The 20,939-nt window shown below is 33.6% G+C and overlaps 1 protein-coding gene across 23 annotated transcripts in view; it reads left to right on the top strand.

Moving 5' to 3' along the window:
* The window catches only part of NRXN1 (neurexin 1), a 1,220,650-nt gene that overhangs the window by 112,568 nt on the left and 1,087,143 nt on the right, over nucleotides 1-20,939 (top strand). For 11 of the 23 annotated variants that reach the window (XM_025262308.3, XM_025262302.3, XM_025262300.3 and 8 more), the window contains exons 2-4: nucleotides 2,212-2,229; nucleotides 5,552-5,581; nucleotides 6,343-6,354. The exons of 5 other annotated variants lie outside the window; for them this stretch is intronic. In XM_025262308.3, the coding sequence (XP_025118093.1) occupies nucleotides 2,212-2,229; nucleotides 5,552-5,581; nucleotides 6,343-6,354 (60 nt within the window). The remainder of the gene's footprint in view (nucleotides 1-2,211; nucleotides 2,230-5,551; nucleotides 5,582-6,342; nucleotides 6,355-20,939) is intronic. 7 more of the 23 variants (XM_044925899.2, XM_025262303.3, XM_025262299.3 and 4 more) reach the window with 3 other exon arrangements.

Raw genomic sequence — 20,939 nt, 5'->3', positions numbered from 1 at the left:
GAAACTCAAGGAAAGTCTGTTCTAAGCCGGTTTGTCCCTTCTTTTTAAATAAGAGTTAATACATTACCTTTCCTCTAGTACTTCTGTAAAAAAATCTAAGTCTTATGAGAAGACTATTTTTGGTCACCAGGATTTGATTACACTTTGGGCATGACTTGGATTTGCATAACAGAAGTTCCTTTGGTTAAGCCTAGTTCTCTGTATTAGTAAGAACTCAGAGAAATGCCATATGACTAGACAGGATCCATGGTGTTGCCTGTGGCTCTGTGCCTTAGTTAACAGTGAAAAGAGAATGCACTTTCAGCTGACCGAATGACTGACCTTAATTTTGTCAGCACACCTTCCTTTCCTCATATGCTACAAAGCCCATGTATAAAATTTTTGTCATGGCTGGTCCTGTTTCATTGGTTTGTTTTCATTTTCCTTTCTCTGTTAGACTTCCATGCAGCACTTTACCAAAACCCCTTTTTGGAACTGTCCTACTTGCTAAGTAACTCTCCTCTAAATTCCCTGATTTTGTCATTTTACTCCACATATTTAATAAACTTGTCGAAAAATGAGCATCTCAAGTGGAAAATAGAAATTCAAAGGATATCATTATAAAACCAAAGTGTATCCTAAACATTAAAATATCTGTATCTTTATATGATTCTCAATATAAAGCAATAAAACAAAAAATTAATGTTTGTGACCATGTCATATCCAAGTTGCCTTTGAAAAGTAATACATTCTGATTTCTTATTTGGTAGATAGGAAACCTAAATCAAACAGAAAATGAGTGTCACATACCAATTATTTCAGTCATTTTTAAAAAAAAATTTTTCTTTTAACATGAACTGTAGGAAACGAACTACTTTGTAGAGGTGTTATTGTCTACATTTATCCATGTTCTATTATGTATTAAGTCCACATCAATAAATGTAGCTGTGTTGATATTTCAGTTTCCACTTAATATATTTTAAACAAAGTTGATGATTTTTTTAGTTCATTAGTAACTTTGACTATTAAAAAGCTGTTTGTTGAAACCTATAAAATGGTACATTTGCAGTTATTTTTTTTCTTTCAACTTAACAGCATTCACTGTTATCTTACTTTTTATAAATACTTTTCATCATGTACCCTCTTTTAAAAGCACAGCTAATTAAATATAAGAATACAACAAGAAATGTCAACATAGATATGCTTATTGTTGAAAACTTTTTCATAAGTACCAAAATATTGCTCTCACCCTACTGCCATAAAACAGTTTTTCCTTCCATTTCTTACCTAGATTCCAAGCCCTGTGTCTCAAATAGTACTTGAATTGCCTCATAGATATTAATAGTTTTATATTCCATACACTTACATTGATTATGTGTAGTTAAAACATGTAAAATCTGATTATATATGTTTGTATATACACATATGGAAATATACTTAATATATGAAAAATTTAAGTATTATATAGATATATGGACAAACAAGGGAATTTCACCCAATATTATCAGTATCTTAACTACATTCATATTCACACCCTAAACAGATGTACAAAGTGAATAAATCATTGTAAGCTTTGTCTTATGAACAGCTATCAAATGAATTTCTCTTGTAATGATTACTTTTTCTACTTTATATTTTTGAAAATTGCAATAAACTATTGTCATTTGTGAAAAAGTATGAACACATTATAAACTAAATTACAGATTTTAGGTACATAAATTTATGTGATGTTTTTTAAGGAAATAAATTTATTAAAAATATTTCAAGGCCATGATGTAAATAGATTACATATCTGATAGAACTGGAATATCTTTAAGTGAAATTTCATGACTACTTGTCATGAACTTTCTTTTGTCCAAGTAAGTCAAAATTAAAAATAGAATCTTTTAGAACTGTTATAAAAAAGCTTTAGAAGTAATTGCTAGGATAACTGTGCTAGCAGCATATAAAAGTTATGTATGTTTTGCACAGGGCAATGAAAGACTTTTGAAAACTCCTTGCTCAGAACCCAGCAGTATTACTGAAATTTTGTCTCATATTCCTTAAATGCTGCCAGTGGGAGGGAACCTGCTTCCTGTGATTGTTTTTTTCCCCTTTGAATGGGAGCGATGGAGCACTTGCATGATGTGTTTGGTGCCTTGCATGAAAAAGACATGCAAAGGCAAGGTCTAGTCTGCATGCTGCTTAATGAATGTTTTTCCTTTTCTCTCCCTCCTTGTCATGTGCTTTCAGAAGACAACAATGTGGAAGGTGGGTGTTTTCTACTTTGTTTTCCAACTCTCATTTGCTTTTTATTTCTTAGTAATAGTAGAGTACATCTTGAATGTAGACGGTAAGTTGAACTTCTGAATATTTGCTTATTTCTGGATTGTGTATCATTTTTCATATAGAACACACACTTTCAACTCCCTTCAGCCCCAAGTGTATGAAACCCCTTCAACCTTAACTCCAGCCCTTGATGGACTTCAGCATCCCATATAAACCTTAGAATACTTATTTCAGTGTTCTCCATGGAAAAATGACACAATCTTGCTTCTTTTATTTTAAATGAAAAAATATATCTTTGTGGTTTCTGAACCCAGTGCATGATTCTCCATTTTTTTTCTTGATCAAAATGATTTCTTTTGTAAATTTTGAGCATTATTATATCATCTCTAGCCCATTGGTTTAGTTTCAAATGATTTGATTTAAAAAAATAAATAAATAAAGTATAAGAGGCATAAATTTAGATTAAAAATAAACCATTGGTTCATGGAAATGAGAGCATACAGCACTCCAGCATGATTACTGGTAAGTATATTTATAATATTCTATGTCTGTTAAATAGAATTATGATATTTGTTCAAGGTTTTCTAAAATTATCAAGAGATTTTGAGAAAGCTGTACATTTTTCCTGTTGAATTCAACAAACTAAAACATGTTTCAACATCTTTTTCTAAATTAAAAAAAAAAAGGTAAAATATAGTTGATTTTGTATGTTGTGTTAGTTTCATATTTCAACATCCTTACCTTTAAGGAACTTAAATGCATTAGTTCACGTGCTGTAAAATTAATATGTAAAGGATAAAAATATGAAAAGAACTAGGAAGTGCAAAGAATTGTGAAAGGGAAATTGATGTCATATCACCTTATATAACCACAGCATTAGCAGTTCAGATTCCCTAGAAAAAGAGTCCCCATCTAATGTAACAGATTAAAATTACTAAAATTTGATATCTCAAAGAATGATTTGTGCTAACACAAAATTGATCAGTAGCAGATATCAGCATATTATTTGTGATTATTTCGTGGATTCTTTCAATTGCTTAGTTATCAAACATTTGTTTCATTAATTAAGTAAAACAAATTAAAAGTTTAAAAGAAATCACCAGTGAAAAATTTTCCAGGTGTTGCTTCTGTAAATGGCATCTTTTTTTCTACAGTATAATTTAAATAGCATGTGAGTGTGCACTTAGTAAAGATATTACCCTTACAGGTCTGACTGACATTGTTCAAAATCATTCTCATTTATAATTATGCATGTTATTTGAGTTCAAAAGGTTTTTTTTTTTTTTAAAGTATCTTTTTGGCTTTTTTTTGTATTTCCTTAATCATCCTGTAAAAAGGTCTGTGTTTTCATTCTTTTCTCTTTAAATCCAGTTACATTCAAAGGGGCTTTAAAATCAGCTTAATGAGCATGTATGACTCTCTCCTTACACATCTCATGAAAAAAACTGACAAGATTTTCAGAGTATAGGCTCATAAACTATTGTAATAAAGTTTATTCTATCATTGGAGAAGGGAATGGCAACCCACTCCACTACTCTTTCCTGGAAAATTCCATGGATGGAGGAGCCTGGTAGGTTCCAGTCCATGGAATCGCAAAGAGTTTGACATGACTGAGCAACTTCACTTTATTCAATCATAATTTTTAATGTCTGTTTATAACTCCACTTTGACCATATAGTCTAGCTGCCTTGGAGGTAGGGGTATAACACAAACAATGCAAATGTTATTGATATTTAAAAATTTCCATTCTTACTAAGGTAGTATTAAAAGCCATTAAAGGAATGTAAAAGTTACATCTTGCACAGAATTATTTCCCTGATTTATTTTACAAAAAAGTTATGAACTATTATTAGGAAATGTATAGTAATTTTTAAATGAAATTAAATGAAAAATTATATAACCTGGGCAGATAAGCTGCTACTCTTAAGCATATAAAGTATCATGAGTCACCAATGAATCATAAACTTTTTAAACTGATTGTGATTTTTGTTTTTGTTTAAAAATCACTTAGAAAATATAAAAGAAACTAGATTACAGAAACATTGAACTACTGTGCTAAATAATTTTTATATCATAATTATATCATGATTTGTAATTGTGTCTGCCCCACAGGAATGTGTAAATACCCCTTAAAATTTTAAGGACATAATACAGGTTATTTCAATACTGATTCAAGTAATATACAAAGCTGTTTAGCTCAAAGCCTCAAATATATCTGAACAGTGGGAAATGAAATACACATTTTATTAAATTTGTATGTATGCTTTATTTCTCTAGCATTTTGCCATATTCTTGAAATATATAGGGATTGAAGTGTAACTTAATTTCTAAATTTAGAATAAAGAACTAGGAATTAATGTTGAAAAGTAGAACATATATTTATAGATAGTGAAATAATTTTTTAAAAGAAAATTACTAGTATTCTTTAGAAAAGGGGTAATCTTCAATCTAAAATTGTCAAGGAAGAATTAAAAATAATTTAAATAAACAAAAGGAATTCCATATTCTTTTAGAAAACTATCTTGATGAAAGTATATCTTAAATATACTCATGTTAACTCATACTTTAATATTGAAGTAATGTTTAAGTAAAATGTTAAATAATTTTGTTTTCCATGGAAAATTACTTAAGCCTGTTTAAAGGTCATCCATTGTTTCTAAAAAAAATCTCATTCCATAGTAAGTTCTAACTTTACAACTGCATGTCTGATGATCTCTTTTATATTTGAACAAGCTTATTCAGTTCCTAACTGTGTCAGACAAGGGGCCATTTCTGCATTATCATTTCAGTGTGACTCAGGATGTGTTTTTCTTTTTTTCATTTAACTATGAAATGTCTCATTTTTTATGAGAGGAAAAAGATCAGACCCAGCCCATGTTTCAGGTATTCCCTTGGGGTGTTTTTTTTTTGTTTTTTTTTTTAATATAATTTCGTCACCAAAGAAGGCAAACCCTGTGGGGGCAGTGTTCAAAACAGCCTTATCAGAGGGCATGCAGGGCAGATGCAATATTTAAGGGATTGGTTGGATTTTTAAGTCATGCTCTTATGCTGTTGAATGCTCCAACTGATACATAGAAGATATACACAGTGCAGCATATGCAAGTGTTTAAATTGCAGTTCTGTAAGTCTTTGCCCCAAAGCATTCCAACCTGGAGTTGAAAGAATGCTTTTGATTTGCCTCTGTGATACAGACACGTCTCATAGGAAACAAGATGTCTGTCACTGAACATTTTTGTCACTGTGACAACCCTGCCTTCCCATGCTCCCTTGTTTATTGCTGACTGTGCTCTTGTTTCCCTTCAAGGTCTGGCGCACCTGATGATGGGCGACCAAGGTATGGGCTCTGTTCCTTTTCCACTCTGCTTTCAGTGTTTTCTTGTTCTCCAGCTGCTTTCAAACCATTGCTGCAAAGGATGGGCAAATGCTTGCAAGTTATCTGGCTGCAAATAAAATGCATAACTTTGTTCACATTTTTTCATGTGTTTTTCTCCCCTTTATTTGTTGGTTTGGTATTGGTTTGCTCCTTTGACTTTTATTTTCCTTCATTCTTGCACTATGTCTGCAAATAAATGAGACATAAGAACTTGTAATTGAAAGTTTCCATACGTTTATCAGCATATGCAGCTAAAGGTAGTTATAGTAAAGAAAATCAGAGAACCATTAATATATGAAAGAAGATACTTGGTTTAATGTACTGCACCAAAAAGAGTCCATTTTTCACCCATGCATGGCAGTTTGGGAACATATGCAGACATCTTTGGCTTCTGGCTTCTTGAATGCTGAGTATAGTGTTCTACAGAATCAATACTTTTTCTACCTACAGGCATTGTGTATCTCCTTTTGTGTAGTCTTTTAAAGTGAGCATGGGCTTTCTAATTTCCTTGCACGTATTGCCTTAAAAAAAGGCAGATTTCTCAACATGTATTGATTATATCTCCATTTGTTTTCAAACTCTTATTTATACCTTCTTGTATATTTAATTTTCAAAGAGTAGTACATTTACATATATTCATAATTCTTATTGTTGTTTCTCTCCTCTTTATTCTCTTTGTATGGAAACCCTTTCTTCATGGAACCATTTCATCAAATCCATAGGTAAAAGTAAAGGTATTACATTATTTTATTTCTTCTTAATATCATCTATATGAATAACAGTGTGTCTAAGTTATGCAAATATATTTAGACCTTTTGGCATTAGTAATGGGCACTGGGAGGTAGGTGTGAGTGGTAATGAATATTTTATGAATTGAAGGTAAGAGAAATCCATCAAAATGTTTCCCTCTGTATTTTCTTGCTATTTAGAGTGTTTTTTTTTTTTTTTCATGTCAGCAGCTTATATAATTAGCATATTTAAAGATTAGTTACAGGTTTCAGTGTCAGTTTTTGCAGTATCATTTAATGGTAGTTAAATAATGAGTGTAGCCACCAGAAACATATCATCCTCAAATATTTAATTCTGGAGTACACCTGCACCAGCTATTCTGCCTAAGAATGTAAGTCAAAGCATGTGCGGCATTGAAATAGTACTGCTCCAGGCTCATCAGGCTGTGGTCTTCTAGATGTTATATAAACACGTTGACTCCATGGTAACTCTAAAAGGTAGTGTCATAAAAGAGACAAAGGCTCAAGACAAAGGCTCAAAGACAAGCCTGCTCTTTCTTTTGTGCATACTAACTTTGTTTTAAGAACATTGTCAACTAGGTATACATTTCTGTATCCCTTGGTAAGTCAGGCATGTGTATTCTTTGACAGTATTGGTGCCAAATTTAAAAGCATGCTTAGTTTGCCATTTAGAACCATCCACATTGTGTTTAATGTTTTCATTAAAAGAAAATAGATGATATGCAGCTGTGGTAAATATAAATATGTCTCATAGCCTTTAACCATTTTTAACTGTGTATTAATGAATGTGCCCTTGGTATCTAGTTTTGTTTTATTTTGGCTGTTTTAAACACAAGCATGTGTTTCTTTGAATTTTCTGAATCTCTCTTTTGCTCTGAATCTTAATCAGGGGAATTGGTACCAAAGCTCACAGTTCTCTCCCTTTACATTAGTGTCATCTAGCAGGGCAGCTTTTCTGTTTAAAAAAGGCCCTGAATATGAGTGTAGAAATAAGTAAGAGAGAATATCAAAGTTTTAAATGTGTAACATAGACCTTTAGAAACAAATGTTGTTTGAGTATTTTGAGCCAATAAAAAGAGAACATATGTTATTGCAGTTTGTATTTTGGTCAGCCATTTCAAATAATATAATTTAACCTTATTTTACACTTTCAGAAACCGTGAAAATGACAACATATATCAGTTCTTTTAGAAATTTTGTGTATGATTTGGGATACTTTTTAAAATTCTTTCTTTTTTTTTTTTTTTTTTTTGAGGCCAAACTACTGTTCCTTCCATTTCTGAAGTCGGCATTTTCCCCCAAGTTCCTTAATATAGGAATCAGGCTGACATAGAGGGAAATGTATTTATATTTTGTTTTACTAGCTGAGTGAAGTAAATGTATATGTGTTTGTATATGTGCATGCATATATTTGTATGAAAGCATGTGTATATACAACTTTCTAAATATACATACACATATATATCAATTATGTTGTGAAAAAGTAACTCTTAAAAATAATACTCTAATTATATAACCATTTAGCTCTACATATGGAATAATTCAGGTTTATGCTTACTTGATATTCATTTTGGTGTAATTAATGTTGAGTGTCACTTAACTTTATTCAGTTTTATTTTGTCAGTCTTAAAAGTTTTCTGTTGACATGTGTGAAAATATTTTTGCTTTACCAGTTTTCATCAAATTTTATTTCTCAATCAGCACAAAACTATACAGGACAGGAATTTGGTATTTACTTTACATTATTTTTCTGTTAATAGGGCTAGGCTGCTTCTTGGTGTTAAATGGGAAATGAAGACTTTGAGATGGACTTGGGTATTTAAAACAGTGATCACCTTTACATGTTGGTTAAGCTATATATATATATGCATATGCATATATATATATATAATGAGAAACATGATTTGTAAGTCTGCATTAGTTGCAAATTAATTCAATAAATCTGCATTCTAGAACAAAAAATCCAATCTTGACTGTGATGAATCATAAATGACTGTCAATAAAATAGGGAATGAAAACATGGAAAGAAATGGAAGTGCAGGGAGAGTGGTAAATAGTATGATCAGTGATGGGCATTCAGAAAAGATAAAGATAGTATGAATCAGGGTCTCCTTTAGGAGGCTATCCTTGCCTTGTACCACCTGTTGGAGGAGTCAAAAATGTCTAGAAACTTGACAGTGTAGCCTTTTGTATCATGTTAAATCCTAGTTGTGCATAAAATGTGTTAAATCTACCTAATCTTAAATAACAGATTTGCATTGAAAATTCATGCTTCTCAAATCTTCCCATCAAATTTTAATCCTGAAATATTTTTTGGACCCTACATTTCTCTTTAGGTGTAGTGATTTCAGGTGCTCTGGAATAATCATTTGTGAATTAAAATCTTCCTTTATTGAATCCAGAAGCAAAACTGGGTTCAAGAATATTATTGCTATCATTTTGATATATTTTATATGGATTCTTAGGTATTTTCTGAACTTTTAAATGTCCAGTGACAGACAATTGTATTTCATTTTGTACATTTTAAAAAGGAACATTTCTTCTGATAACCTCCTTCATCCTCCTCCCCAGGCTTCTCTCTAGAGGTAAGCACTGGTATCACTTTGTGATATATCCTTACACAGTTGGTATGCATCCTTCCAAACTCCATAATTATTTCTTCAGGGTTTGAAAATTGCAGAATTCCTTATCATATTGTATGACAAAAGCAGATAAGTCAGCTGGAGACATGTTAGGGCTCATTGCTTTGCTGGCAGAATCAAAATGAATGAAATAAAAACTTTTTCACTCTTTTTGTAGACCATCTTGACTCATATTTTCACTTGGTCATTCTGTTTCACATTTTAGAGTTGATTATTTTGATTGGTTTTCATGTTTTCTAAATGATTACAGTTAGGAATAACCTTTATTTTCTTTGGGATAACTAAGAGAGATAATATTCAGGGTCAACCAAACTCCCATTGGTTGTGGTTAGATAGATTCAAGCAGTCTTTGTGACACTGTGTTTGCTTTCTTTCTAGGTTTGAAATTTGCCACTATTGTTAGGACTATTGACAATATTAACTTTATTTGAAAATCTAGATTTCTCTATTTGTCTGGGAAGGCAGTTTTTTGCTCGTTTTCTTCTATATATGTTTAAACTGGTCACTTCATTCTAACAATTGATTATATTTTACTCTAATGTTTGAGAAAAATGAATGACCATTTAAATCAGAAAATGTCAAATAAAGTTATACTGCAAATCCAGCCGTCATTGACTGGTTAAATAGCTGAGAAGCATAGGTTAATAATTGTCCATTAAATGATGATCAAAAGCATATATTTTCCATCATAACAATTATTATAACTGTATATATTTATGTGAATGATTACATATTTAATGTCAACTTTTCCTAGTAGAATGTAAGCTCCATGAGGGCAGGAAGCTTGACTTTCTTTTTGACCATTGTATTTCCAGACTGTCTTTCTTACTGTATCTTGAACTTGCCATTCTCATGATTTACATATGTGTGTGTTGGGGGTGTATTGGAAAAGGTAGATATAGAGGAGGAGATGGAGGGTTTGTGGTGGACATAGTAGAGGGTGGAAAAGTAAAAGGAAACTTGTAAAAATAACTAGAAAAAATTGTAGCAATAGATTATATTGAATGCTGTCTCTACACTTCTTTTGTTTCCGATCATATCCTTTTTCAAAGCTACAGTATTTCTTTCTAATAAAATATCATTCTAGTATCACTTTAATATGTCTTAGCTGATGAACAGCAATGGTCCTGTAAGGAAGTAAAAAGTCTGTGTGTTTTTGTGTTTGTAGGTTTTCAAAAATTTTAATGTGATTCACTGTCACAGTGGCAAATAATAAAGCTGTATTTTCTAACTTTCACTATTCGTGTGATAGCAACACAGGACATTTCCTGAAATTCACATATAGTGTTTAACTAAGTAATGTGGTTTCCATGAGTTCTGAGTTCTTTATTTTTTTAACCTGTATCAATTGTGATGAACCATAAGACCTGTGTTTAAATTGGGTTTCAATTGGGTTAGCATTGCAAACTTTCAAACAAGCCAGAATTTGTCGTATCTGTGATATGTCCTAATGTGATATGAGCATATTTGCTATTCCTTTCATTAGTAAATCCTGCACTGTATTTGCAAAATGAGTTTCCATTTGACTCTTTCAAATGTTTATTGTTTGATTATCTGTGTTTCTCATGTTACTAGAAAGCCAAGGTATTACAACTGTCAAGCATGTAACTACACATTTTAAAAGTTCCTAAATTTCATTGTTAGTGAAAATGAAGATCTTAAAATCGAATAACTGTAAAGAAAATACAGATTTTTCTCATAACCAATTCTGTTAATATCTATATATAGTTAGTTCCAGTCACCTAACTGATAAGCAGTATCAAAGATTATGTATTTAAAATTTTATCTGTAATGTCAAGCCACAACTAATATTCTATCTATTCTTGAAATAGACTTGATATTATTAATTCTTAGAGAAAAATAACATATTTAGTAGTATTATACATCTTCTTCTGTTTCCATAATTTTTGTTTCAACTATCATCTTTGTTTGTGACTATTTTGTCTGTGAAGTGCAGTTTCCAGTCACCAACGTCATGATGCCTGTTTGTTTTATAACTCGGAAATACATTTTACTGTGATATCTGATATAGAACTAATTTAGTTTTGAAAATATCATATCTCTCTTCTTTTGTATGGCTTCTGAAGTCATGTCTCCTCATTTAGCTTCAAAATATCAACTATTCTTCATTGCTCAGGAGCATTTTTGAGTGTTGACGGAGTCTTAACTGTATTGAAATGCTTACATGTGGTTCATTTGCAACCGAGGCATAATTTATTTCTGTTTATCTATTGTGACTTCTATTGGTGCAGTATTAGAAGCTCCTCAGCCACAGAACATGGAAAGACCAGAATTTCACTTCATGAAATAAGATATTAAATGTCTACTTAGAAGGCTACATGACTGTTTAAAATTTGGTATTTATTTTGTAGTCTTCTTTAGCCTTCCTGCCTGTCAGTTCTGAGCACAATGAAGAAAAGCTACTGGAAGAGTAAATATTTCTGTATTACCTCTTGCTGCAATTTAATGGTTTTTATTATGTTTTTACTAAGAAAAGCCCCAGCACCTTTTTTGTATCTTCACTCTTGGTTCTGTGATGAGAAGTTTCCCATTTACATTCTATACACAATTATGACATTGAATAACTGGTAAACTAAATAAGGATTTTGTTAAGCTTGTAGTGGATTAATTAATCCTCATTGAACAGCACAGAAAGGATTCTTCACAGTTTAAAGAATGAGGTAGTATAAATATAACTTTAGATTCTTTACTGAAATAGATCATAAATAGCAAAAAAATTATTTTATATCATATTGAATAGTAAAAGGATCATTTCTTTTCCAAAATAATGATCATCTTATTTATCCATGTTAAAAGGTATTTTTGTTCATCTGAAGTGAAGTGAAAGTCTCTCAGTCATGTCTGACTCTTTGTGACCCCATGGACTTAGTCCAGGGAATTCTCCAGGCCAGAATACTGGAGTGGGTAGCCTTTCCCTTCTCCAGGGGATCTTCCTAACCCAGGAATTGAACCCAGGTCTCCCACATTGTAGGTGGATTCTTTACCAGCTGAGCCACAAGGGAACCCAAGAATACTGGAGTGGGTAGCCTGTCCATTCTCCAGCGGATCTTCCCACCCAGGAATAAAACCGGGGTCTCCTGCATCGCAGGTGGATTCTTTACCAACTGAGCTATGAAGGAAGCCTAAATTAATCTAGGTTTAAAAAATCAAAATCTTTAGGCTGGTAAGAAGATATTTCTTAACTTGTCTTGGCCAGTGGTTTTAAAGAATACTGTAATTACCCAGGATACTCATTAGCTCATATACTAAAGGGACTTGAATCTTCAACTAGAATCAGAACTTTGTAGCAGAAAAGAACTTGTCAGATAATCTTTATAAATTGTTGACAGTATTTTATTTGTAACATATAATAGGAGACATTGCTTATTATGATAGGCAAAACACTGTGGAAATTTTGGCTAAAATAAGTGATACAGACTTATCAACTCTAAGAAGACCTTAAGACTTTGCTCCACTTAAACACTAATAATCATGAAACAGGATTCTGTCTTCTTATTTGAAAAATAAAGTTAGAGGTAGTATGAAGGAAACTCATCATAAAGTATTATATAAGATGCTATTGTTGATTTGGGAGAATGGCATTGAAATATGTATAATATCATATAAGAAACGAATCACCAGTCCAGGTTCAATGCAGGATACAGGATGCTTGGGGCTGGTGCACTGGGATGACCCAGAGGGATGGTATGGGGAGGGAGGTGGGAGGGGGGTTTAGGATTGGGAACACGTGTACGCTCGTGGCAGATTCATGTTGATGTATGGCAAACCAATACAATATTGTAAAGTAATTAGCCTCCAATTAAATAAATTTAAATTAAAAAAAAAACAAAAAGAAAAAAAAAGATGCTGTTGTTTCTCATTTTGAAGATTTCATTTTAGGGGAATAAAACTCTATCTTATAACAAAGGACCAGTATAGTGTGATACGTAAGTACCACAGTCATAAGACCTGTTCAAATCCTGCATTTGCTTTTTACTGACTGGGGCAAATAATTCAGCCTCACATGTCTAAATCTTAGGATCTTATTATTAGCTAATAAAAATACTCCATTCTCCAGTATGCTGTTACATGACAAAATGCAAAAGTAAGTAAAAGATGGTTTCTGTCGATGATGTTAAAACATACTGTACACCCTTAGATTAAGTGAATCTGAAAACTAATCTGTAATATGCCCAGGATTTTAAGATGTTATTAGTCTCAAAATCTGCCTATCTTATAAATACCCTATTTTTCATGATTCTATGATTAAGTTATAAATAACTAGACATCCGTGTCCTGATGGCTCATACTACAGAGAATAGTGGCACAATTAAGCATGAAAGATTAATTCTACTCAACCATATTTAGATATCCCTATTTCTCTTTTACATTTTCACATTTCTCTCACATATAATGAAGTTGAAATAGATTGTCTTCCCTTTGAACAAAACTAGGAATTCCAGTTTCTTTATATGCTGTTCTTTAAATGCAAATTAATGAGCTGAAGGGGGCAGAAAGAAATATTTTCTTGTGGACTGGAAGTACCTCCTAGAGAAAAATTTTTTATGAATTAATGTTTAGCCTCATTAATGGCTTAACAGAGTGATATATGATTTGAGTTTATACTACTTAGTCACCTGAAGACCAAATTTTCAAAGTCAAGCTAATTAGGGCTTTCTCTTCTTTGATAGGTATCTTTGAGGGAAAAATAACATAATTACCTTGAGATACTTAAATAATTGCCTATACCCTCACATCCTTAAAGATTTTGCTCAAATGGCACCTGAGTCTCAAGAGACTTGTTTTGACAATCAAATTTAATACTATGATTTGCCCCTTTCCTGAACTCTCTTACTCTAGTCAGTTTATCTCCCATAACAATTATCTTTTAACACACTTTAAAATTTTAGCGTTTATTTTGCTTACTGTTTATCGTCTGGTTTACTTCAGCAAGAATATAAGAGAGCAGAGATCTCTGCCCTTATATATCTCTAGAGCCCCAGAACAGGGACTGGCACGAGTATGTATTCAATAATACATGTTTAATGACTGGCTGACTGATTATAAACAAGTTTATGGAATTTCTTTAAGATTTTATTTTGGATGCTTTTTTTCTTTCCCATAATACATTTACTTTCAAATTTATTTTTTCCTTTTTGCTTCAAGATAAATATTCTAATAAAGGAAAAAGAAGATCAGTAAAACCAGGACTTTTCTCCTTTTGAGAAGGACTCAGACTTGACCCATTGGATCGTCTTTGTTCTCTGCCCAGTGTATGCAGGTGGTGTCACAGAATTTGGAAGGAATTTGAAAACCTCTCCATTAACCACTAATGATCAAGTCTTTAAAATTCCTCTAGTAATTAGGGATTATTAAAGGAATATTAAATGAATGTTTCAAGAAAGGGCTAAAAATTCATCTTTGTATATCTCTCTGTGTATATCAGTAAGAGGAAGAGGCTCCTAGAAGTTTAGCTTCTAAGTGGCATGAATCATTGTGACTTTCAGTAATTACCTTTTGGCAGTTTGTGACAGAAGTTTCAAAGAATGAAATGGGTCCCCTTGTACTTTCCATTCATGTGACTTATCTAGTGCTTCTAATATTGAAAGATTCATTTTTCTCAGGCCCTCAAACAGCTATGTACACCCAAGGGCCTTTGACTTTTTCCCAACCTGTGGATTAATGATCATATGTTCAACTAGATGATTTATCAAGTGGTCTAGATCTGCAGCCACCTGTCCTAAATTGTGGAGCCTTGAGTTGAAGAATTGCAGTGGTAGGAAATCTCTGAATTAAAAATCAACAAGAAAACTGGAGCGCTGAAGGCTGCATTTTCCTTAAAATGAGTGCCTTACTATGTGTCCTTTTGTTGAAAATAGGGTTTGGAGTGAAATAGGGGGAGAGAAAAAGCGGGTGAGGAGAGAATTCTCTCTAGAAAGAATGAAAGTAGTTTCATTCAGTCTTAGTCATTATTGCTTTAATCACCAGAATTTTTCTTTATGTGGGGCTGTGGCTTATGGTAAATAGCCATAGCTTTTCAGATGGATAATTTAGAGATGTTTGACATTAAGACATATAAACACAAGGATAATAATAGTTACCACTTTTCAGAACACATCTTTACACATTCAAGTTATATCCACTTATATAACATGTGTACTCTGCTAAATGCAGTTTTAACTTTTCCTCCTGGCTTGTTTGCCTGTACCTATGATGACATCCGGTCCCACCACTTCATGGGAAATAGATGGGGAAACAGTGGAAACAGTGTCAGACTTTATTTTTTTGGGCTCCAAAATCACTGCAGATGGTGACTGCAGCCATGAAATTAAAAGACGCTTACTCCTTGGAAGGAAAATTATGACCAACCTAGATAGCATATTCAAAAGCAGAGACATCACTTTGCCAACAAAGGCCTGTCTAGTCAAGGCTGTGGTTTTTCCAGTAGTCATGTATGGATGTGAGAGTTGGACTGTGAAGAAAGCTGAGCGCCAAAGAATTGATGCTTTTGAACTGTGGTGTTGGAGAAGACTCTTGAGAGTCCCTTGGACTGCAAGGAAATCCAACCAGTCTATGTTAAAGAAGATCAGCCCTATGTGTTCTTTGGAAGAAATGATGCTAAAGCTGAAACTCCAGTACTTTGGCCACCTCATGCGAAAAGTTGACTCATTGGAAAGGCTCTGATACTAGGAGGGATTGGGGGCAGGAGGAGAAGGGGACGACAGAGGATGAGATGGCTGGATGGCATCACTGACTCAATGGACATGAGTTTGGGTGAACTCCGGGAGTTGGTGATGGATAGGGAGGCCTGGTGTGCTGCAATTCATGGGGTTGCAAAGAGTTGGAATATGACTGAGCAACTGAATTGAACTGATGATGACATGATAGCTCATTCAGATTTGTAGCAGCTGAGGTAATCTCCAATAATTTTTAATGTAAAAAAAGTGCAGGCATATTACCAGAGATATGAAATAAGGATAGTAATTTCTTTCACCCTACAGAATTTTATTTTATTACATAAACCAGATACAGACCAGAAAATTAGGCTATTGAGATAATAAAATGACTCATGTTATATGAAATTTCTAAGCAATATTTATTTTTTGGCCTGGATTACCTGGTCAACTGACCCAGTTTTCCATTTCATCTTCTGGACTTGGCGTTATAAAGTCAGTAGACATTTGGAGAAAATTAAATTACTCCATTCAAGGAAACAATCAAATTTAGATTGGGCTAAAGTGCTGCCAGAGGGATGGAAATCCCTCAGTTGGCCAATTGTGATTTAGTTCACAGGGAAATCCTCATTCACAAGCTAACCATAAGTTTTTTGCAGATGGCTGGTGGCAAAATACGCCAGAAATTCCTGCTTAGCTTAGTGAGCAGACATTTTAATGCTATCCTGACTTAAAAGAATTACATGATGCTTTGTTGTAACTGTCTTTCCAGTGATTATTTATTTAAATAAAAGAATGCATTATCTGACCAGCAGTCACAGGGCATAGAATTCAAATTCCTTCCCTGGCAGTGTGGTTGTATTTGCACTGATCCATCTTTACTTGCTGTGTCCAGTGACATTCTTTGTGAGAGGACTGGGTAAAATTAAGAGTCATTCAGTGCAATGGAAAGAGAGAAGCCAGTTGGCTCAGATGAAAGCCAAAACTTGGACTAATGCAGGTGAGCCACTTTGGGTGCTCATTTGCCCTCTTATTGTAAGGTGTAATGTCGTGACCTGTTAGGCCAAACCACTGAACCTCTATTCTTCAACTACTTCAAATCTGTCATCCCCTAGTTAGAAGAATGCTTGAGGCTGGTCAAGTAGCCTACTTCCCTGTTAGAACATCTGAGCAGTCTTTGAAACACCATTACAAACCTTGACCTTGTTACCATTGCTCTGAGCCAGGGGTTCTCAGGTTGACTGCCTAGCTCTCCCCCATCTCCCATCCCCACCGCCCACCCCCAATCATCTGAAGCATATTTTTAAAATATATATATTTTAAAGGAACCTAACTGATAATTTTAATCAATAGGTCTATGGTAGATTATGATCTTGTACCATAAAAAGCCCCTTTTCAAGTTCCCAGAAAGCTGCTAAAGCAGAGCCATTATGTGCAATGTTACTAACTCAGCTAAATGGCTTTTGTCCTTTATAAGCTGATCTTGATCGTCATAGTGAGTGATGAAGGTTGTTTTTCTTTTGTTGTTTTTTTCTTTCCTTCCCTCCCACCCCCCGCAGGGCCACTGTGCCATAGTCTATTCAATTTAATTATTTCTGTGTTGAAAGATTTTCCTTACTAATAAAAATATTATTATCTTGCTTTAAGAGAAGTTAGGCCTTGGTCCATTATGAAAGGACTAGCAGAGAAGATATGGTTATTCAGTTGGGCCTACTCTTTATCCTTGAAATTAAACAATTGGTTTCACACAAGTAAAGATGTCACTGGGCTCTTTCCAACCTTGTGGTACATGTCATTAAAACTTTCATTGTGTAGAGTTCAAATACCTGCTTTTAAAAAAGAGAAAAAAAGACACAAATTGAATATATGGGAACATTTAAACTTTTGATATGATGCCCACCCATGGATACTTTGTAATATATTTTAGGATCATTGTCCATAACGGACCATGATAAAGTAATGCAGACAAAGGAAAAGCCAAACAACAAGTGCTGAGTTCACATTTAAAAAAAGAAAAGGCCTCAAACATATTTCTAGACAATGGAAAAATTGATTATAATGACTTTCTTCTCTTTTTACTGAAGATTGTGGTGAAAGAGGTGTTAAATAAAACAGAAATATATCATTTCTACAAAGGTTATACTTTAGAGGGTGGAAATTTGGTCTCCGGAGTCTATTAAAAAAGAAGAGATAGTGTTCTGAAACATTTAAGGAATGACAGACCCAGGCATAGAAATTAAGGGAAATAAATTATTAGATTTAAAAAAAATCTATAAAAGAAAGTGATTAAGGCATGAAGTGAGCACAAACAAAACTGAGAGGAGTGCTGAAGGTGAGAAAGCCAAGCTCCAGGGGGATGGAGGCAAGGGGAGATGATCATGTGTGACAGCAAGATATTATTTCTGTAGGTAGGAAGGTGTGCAAGAATAATGGCAGCAGCCTGGGAACACAGCTTCAGAAGTTAGGAAGGCTCTGTATATCCATGGGTACATATATCATGTGATTTGAGGGGGAGCCACAGTTTTTTTCCTTGCCAAAGATGGCTCTTTCAGTAGGCCTGTCTTGTTTAAAAGTTTAAAAAAAAATACAGTATTTGAAGGTGCTGCATAGTTTTTTAACTAATTTATTTGTTCTTAAAAAGGGGTCTGATGAAATGGGACCATAGACCACTAGACAAGTACTTTTTGATGTGAATGAAACATATCAGATGGGATTGTCCAGTCCTTGAGTGGACCTTAGTATGATCTAGGCACACTGGCTTGGCAGTTGCCTGGAGTAAAGGAAGAAGCAGAATCCACTCAAGGAAAGAACCTTATTTCTTGTCCAAAGATTAGCTACACAAGCAGCATACATTCAGTCATTGTATATACTGTCCCTCCTATCCCAAATGTGGCATAGTGGATTTATTCAGTCCTAAGGACCATTGTTGCACCTAATATTTATTTTTATTATGAAATTTTCCTGCTGATTTATATTCACTAATTTGTCAATAATTGCAATTAGAATGTGAAATACATGAAGGCAGATGTTTTGTTATTTTCAGTTTTGTATTGAGGATAGAGCTTGGTAACATGGTAGATACTCAGTAAACCTTGTTGCAAAGCAATAACCAAAAATCATAGAGCGAGGAATTGAGTAGACCTACATTTAGACCCTAGACTTGCTATCTCCTACTCTATGACTTGGGGAATTTATTTGACTTATAACTTCATTTTCCTCATCTGTAAAATAGAAATAATAAAATTTGCCTCAGTTATGAGAATCACATGTATAACTATGAATAAAGTGTGTATTTCTAGAGCAGGGTAAACACTCAGTCATGGACATGTAGTAGAATATTGGATGTATTACAGATAGATGATTTAAATGAAGTTAATTTTCAAAGACAGCAAAAGATAACTTTTAAAAAACTACATGAAGGAAAGATTTTTCTTAAAAAAGGTCAAACACATTTGCCCATTTTATATGTATTTTAAAGTAGAGGTTTAAATACAGTTCACAGATGTTGAGCAAGGGAAGGAAGGGAAGAGAGGTAGAAGAAATTGAAATGTGTGTGTGTGTGTGCGAGTCAGTTCAGTCAATCAGTCGTGTCCAACTCTTTGTGACCCCATCGACTTCGGCATGCCAAATTCCCTGTCCTTCACCAGTTCCCGGAGCTTGCCCAAACACATGTCCATCGAGTTGGTGATGCCATCCAACCATCTTATTCTCTGTCGTCCCCTCTCCTTCTGCCTTCAGTGTTTCCCAGCATCCATGTCTTTTCCAAGAAGTCAGTACTTTGCATTAGATGGCCAAAGTATTGGAGTTTCAGCTTCAGCATCAGTCCTTCCAATGAATATTCAGGACTGATTTCCTTTAGGATTGACTGGTTGGATCTCCTTGCAGTCCAAGGGACTCTCAAGAGTCTTCTCCAACACCACAGTTCAAAAGCATCAATTTTTTGTGCTCAGCTTTCTTTATAGTCCAACTTTCACATCCACACATGAGTATTGGAAAAACCATAGCTTTGACTAAATGGACCTTTGTCGGCAAAATTAATCTGTGTGTGTGTGTGTGGTACACCCCTTACATTTTGTTTTGTAGTGATTTGTATTACTGTTCATTCAAAAAAAATCAGATGTGAAGTGAGCCTAAGAATGCTAAGCAGGAAATAATTGTCATCGTTTTTGCCTCTGAATAACAAAGGCAAAATTTTTTCGTTTATTTTTTTTAAAACTTCTTTGATTAGGGTATTAAGATTCTGTTTAAAATGAGCTAGTTTTAGCATAAATCAGATAAGCCTTTTGTTCTAGATGGCTCAGTAAGAAAAACTCAGCTTGCTTTTGACATGCTTTACTTAATTGCTTTTCTTCATTAAAAGAGATTATACAATGAAAAAAAAATCATAATTTCTTCCTATCCTTGAATTCCCTTCCTGGCTGTGTTTTGAAGAGGTAGAAATTATGTGAAAGTTATGAGAGTGATAATTATTAGAGAGTAAATGAAGCTTAGTGGAGGAAGGGGGATATTATTAGGATGACTTGGTAAGTCTCTCGACACTTTGGACCTAGAGATAGCATTTAAATTAATAATAATTTACTAGGAGTCAGGAAGTATGTGGTAATCTGCCTTAAACCAAGGTAACTGTGAAATTTACATAAAATGAGAATCACAATAATTGCTTCAAAATGGAAAATGACTTAAATAATAGGATCATAAATTTAACTATAACTTTGGAAATTTCCTAGTCCAAATGCCTATTCAGCAAACTCCTCTGCTATTTCTGTGATGGATGATGATTCAAACTCTGTTTACATTTTCAAAAGGAGGGTATGCTTGCTACCTCACAAAGTAACAGTCTTGTTAAGAAGAGTTTTAATTATTAGAGTTTTTCCTTTTTTGAATCAAAATCTGCCTACTGAAATTATTGCCAATTAGCCATCTGCATGTTGTTATTGCTGCTTCCTAAGATATTTATTGAGTTTCTCCAGTGTGTTGTGCTCTGTGTTTTCAGTTGATCTGGACAAACACATTCTAATTCCTCATTCACGCTAAAAGAATAATTTCTATAAATATATCCCTCATCCTCACACCTAGACCCCAGTTTTTCTTTTCTAAATTTTATATCTTCAGTTTCTAAAACTATTTTTCACAGTGTTGAAATCCTTCCCAGATCCTTCCTATCTCGTACTTCTTATCTGGATACACTCTATCTAATTGTGAATATTCTTAAAGGCAATTCTGAAATTAACCACAGTTTCTCAGATGAATGAGC

This window comes from Bubalus bubalis, chromosome 12 (genome assembly GCF_019923935.1).
Source record: "Bubalus bubalis isolate 160015118507 breed Murrah chromosome 12, NDDB_SH_1, whole genome shotgun sequence".
NCBI lineage: Eukaryota > Metazoa > Chordata > Mammalia > Artiodactyla > Bovidae > Bubalus > Bubalus bubalis.
This window is presented reverse-complemented; position numbering and strand designations above follow the sequence as displayed.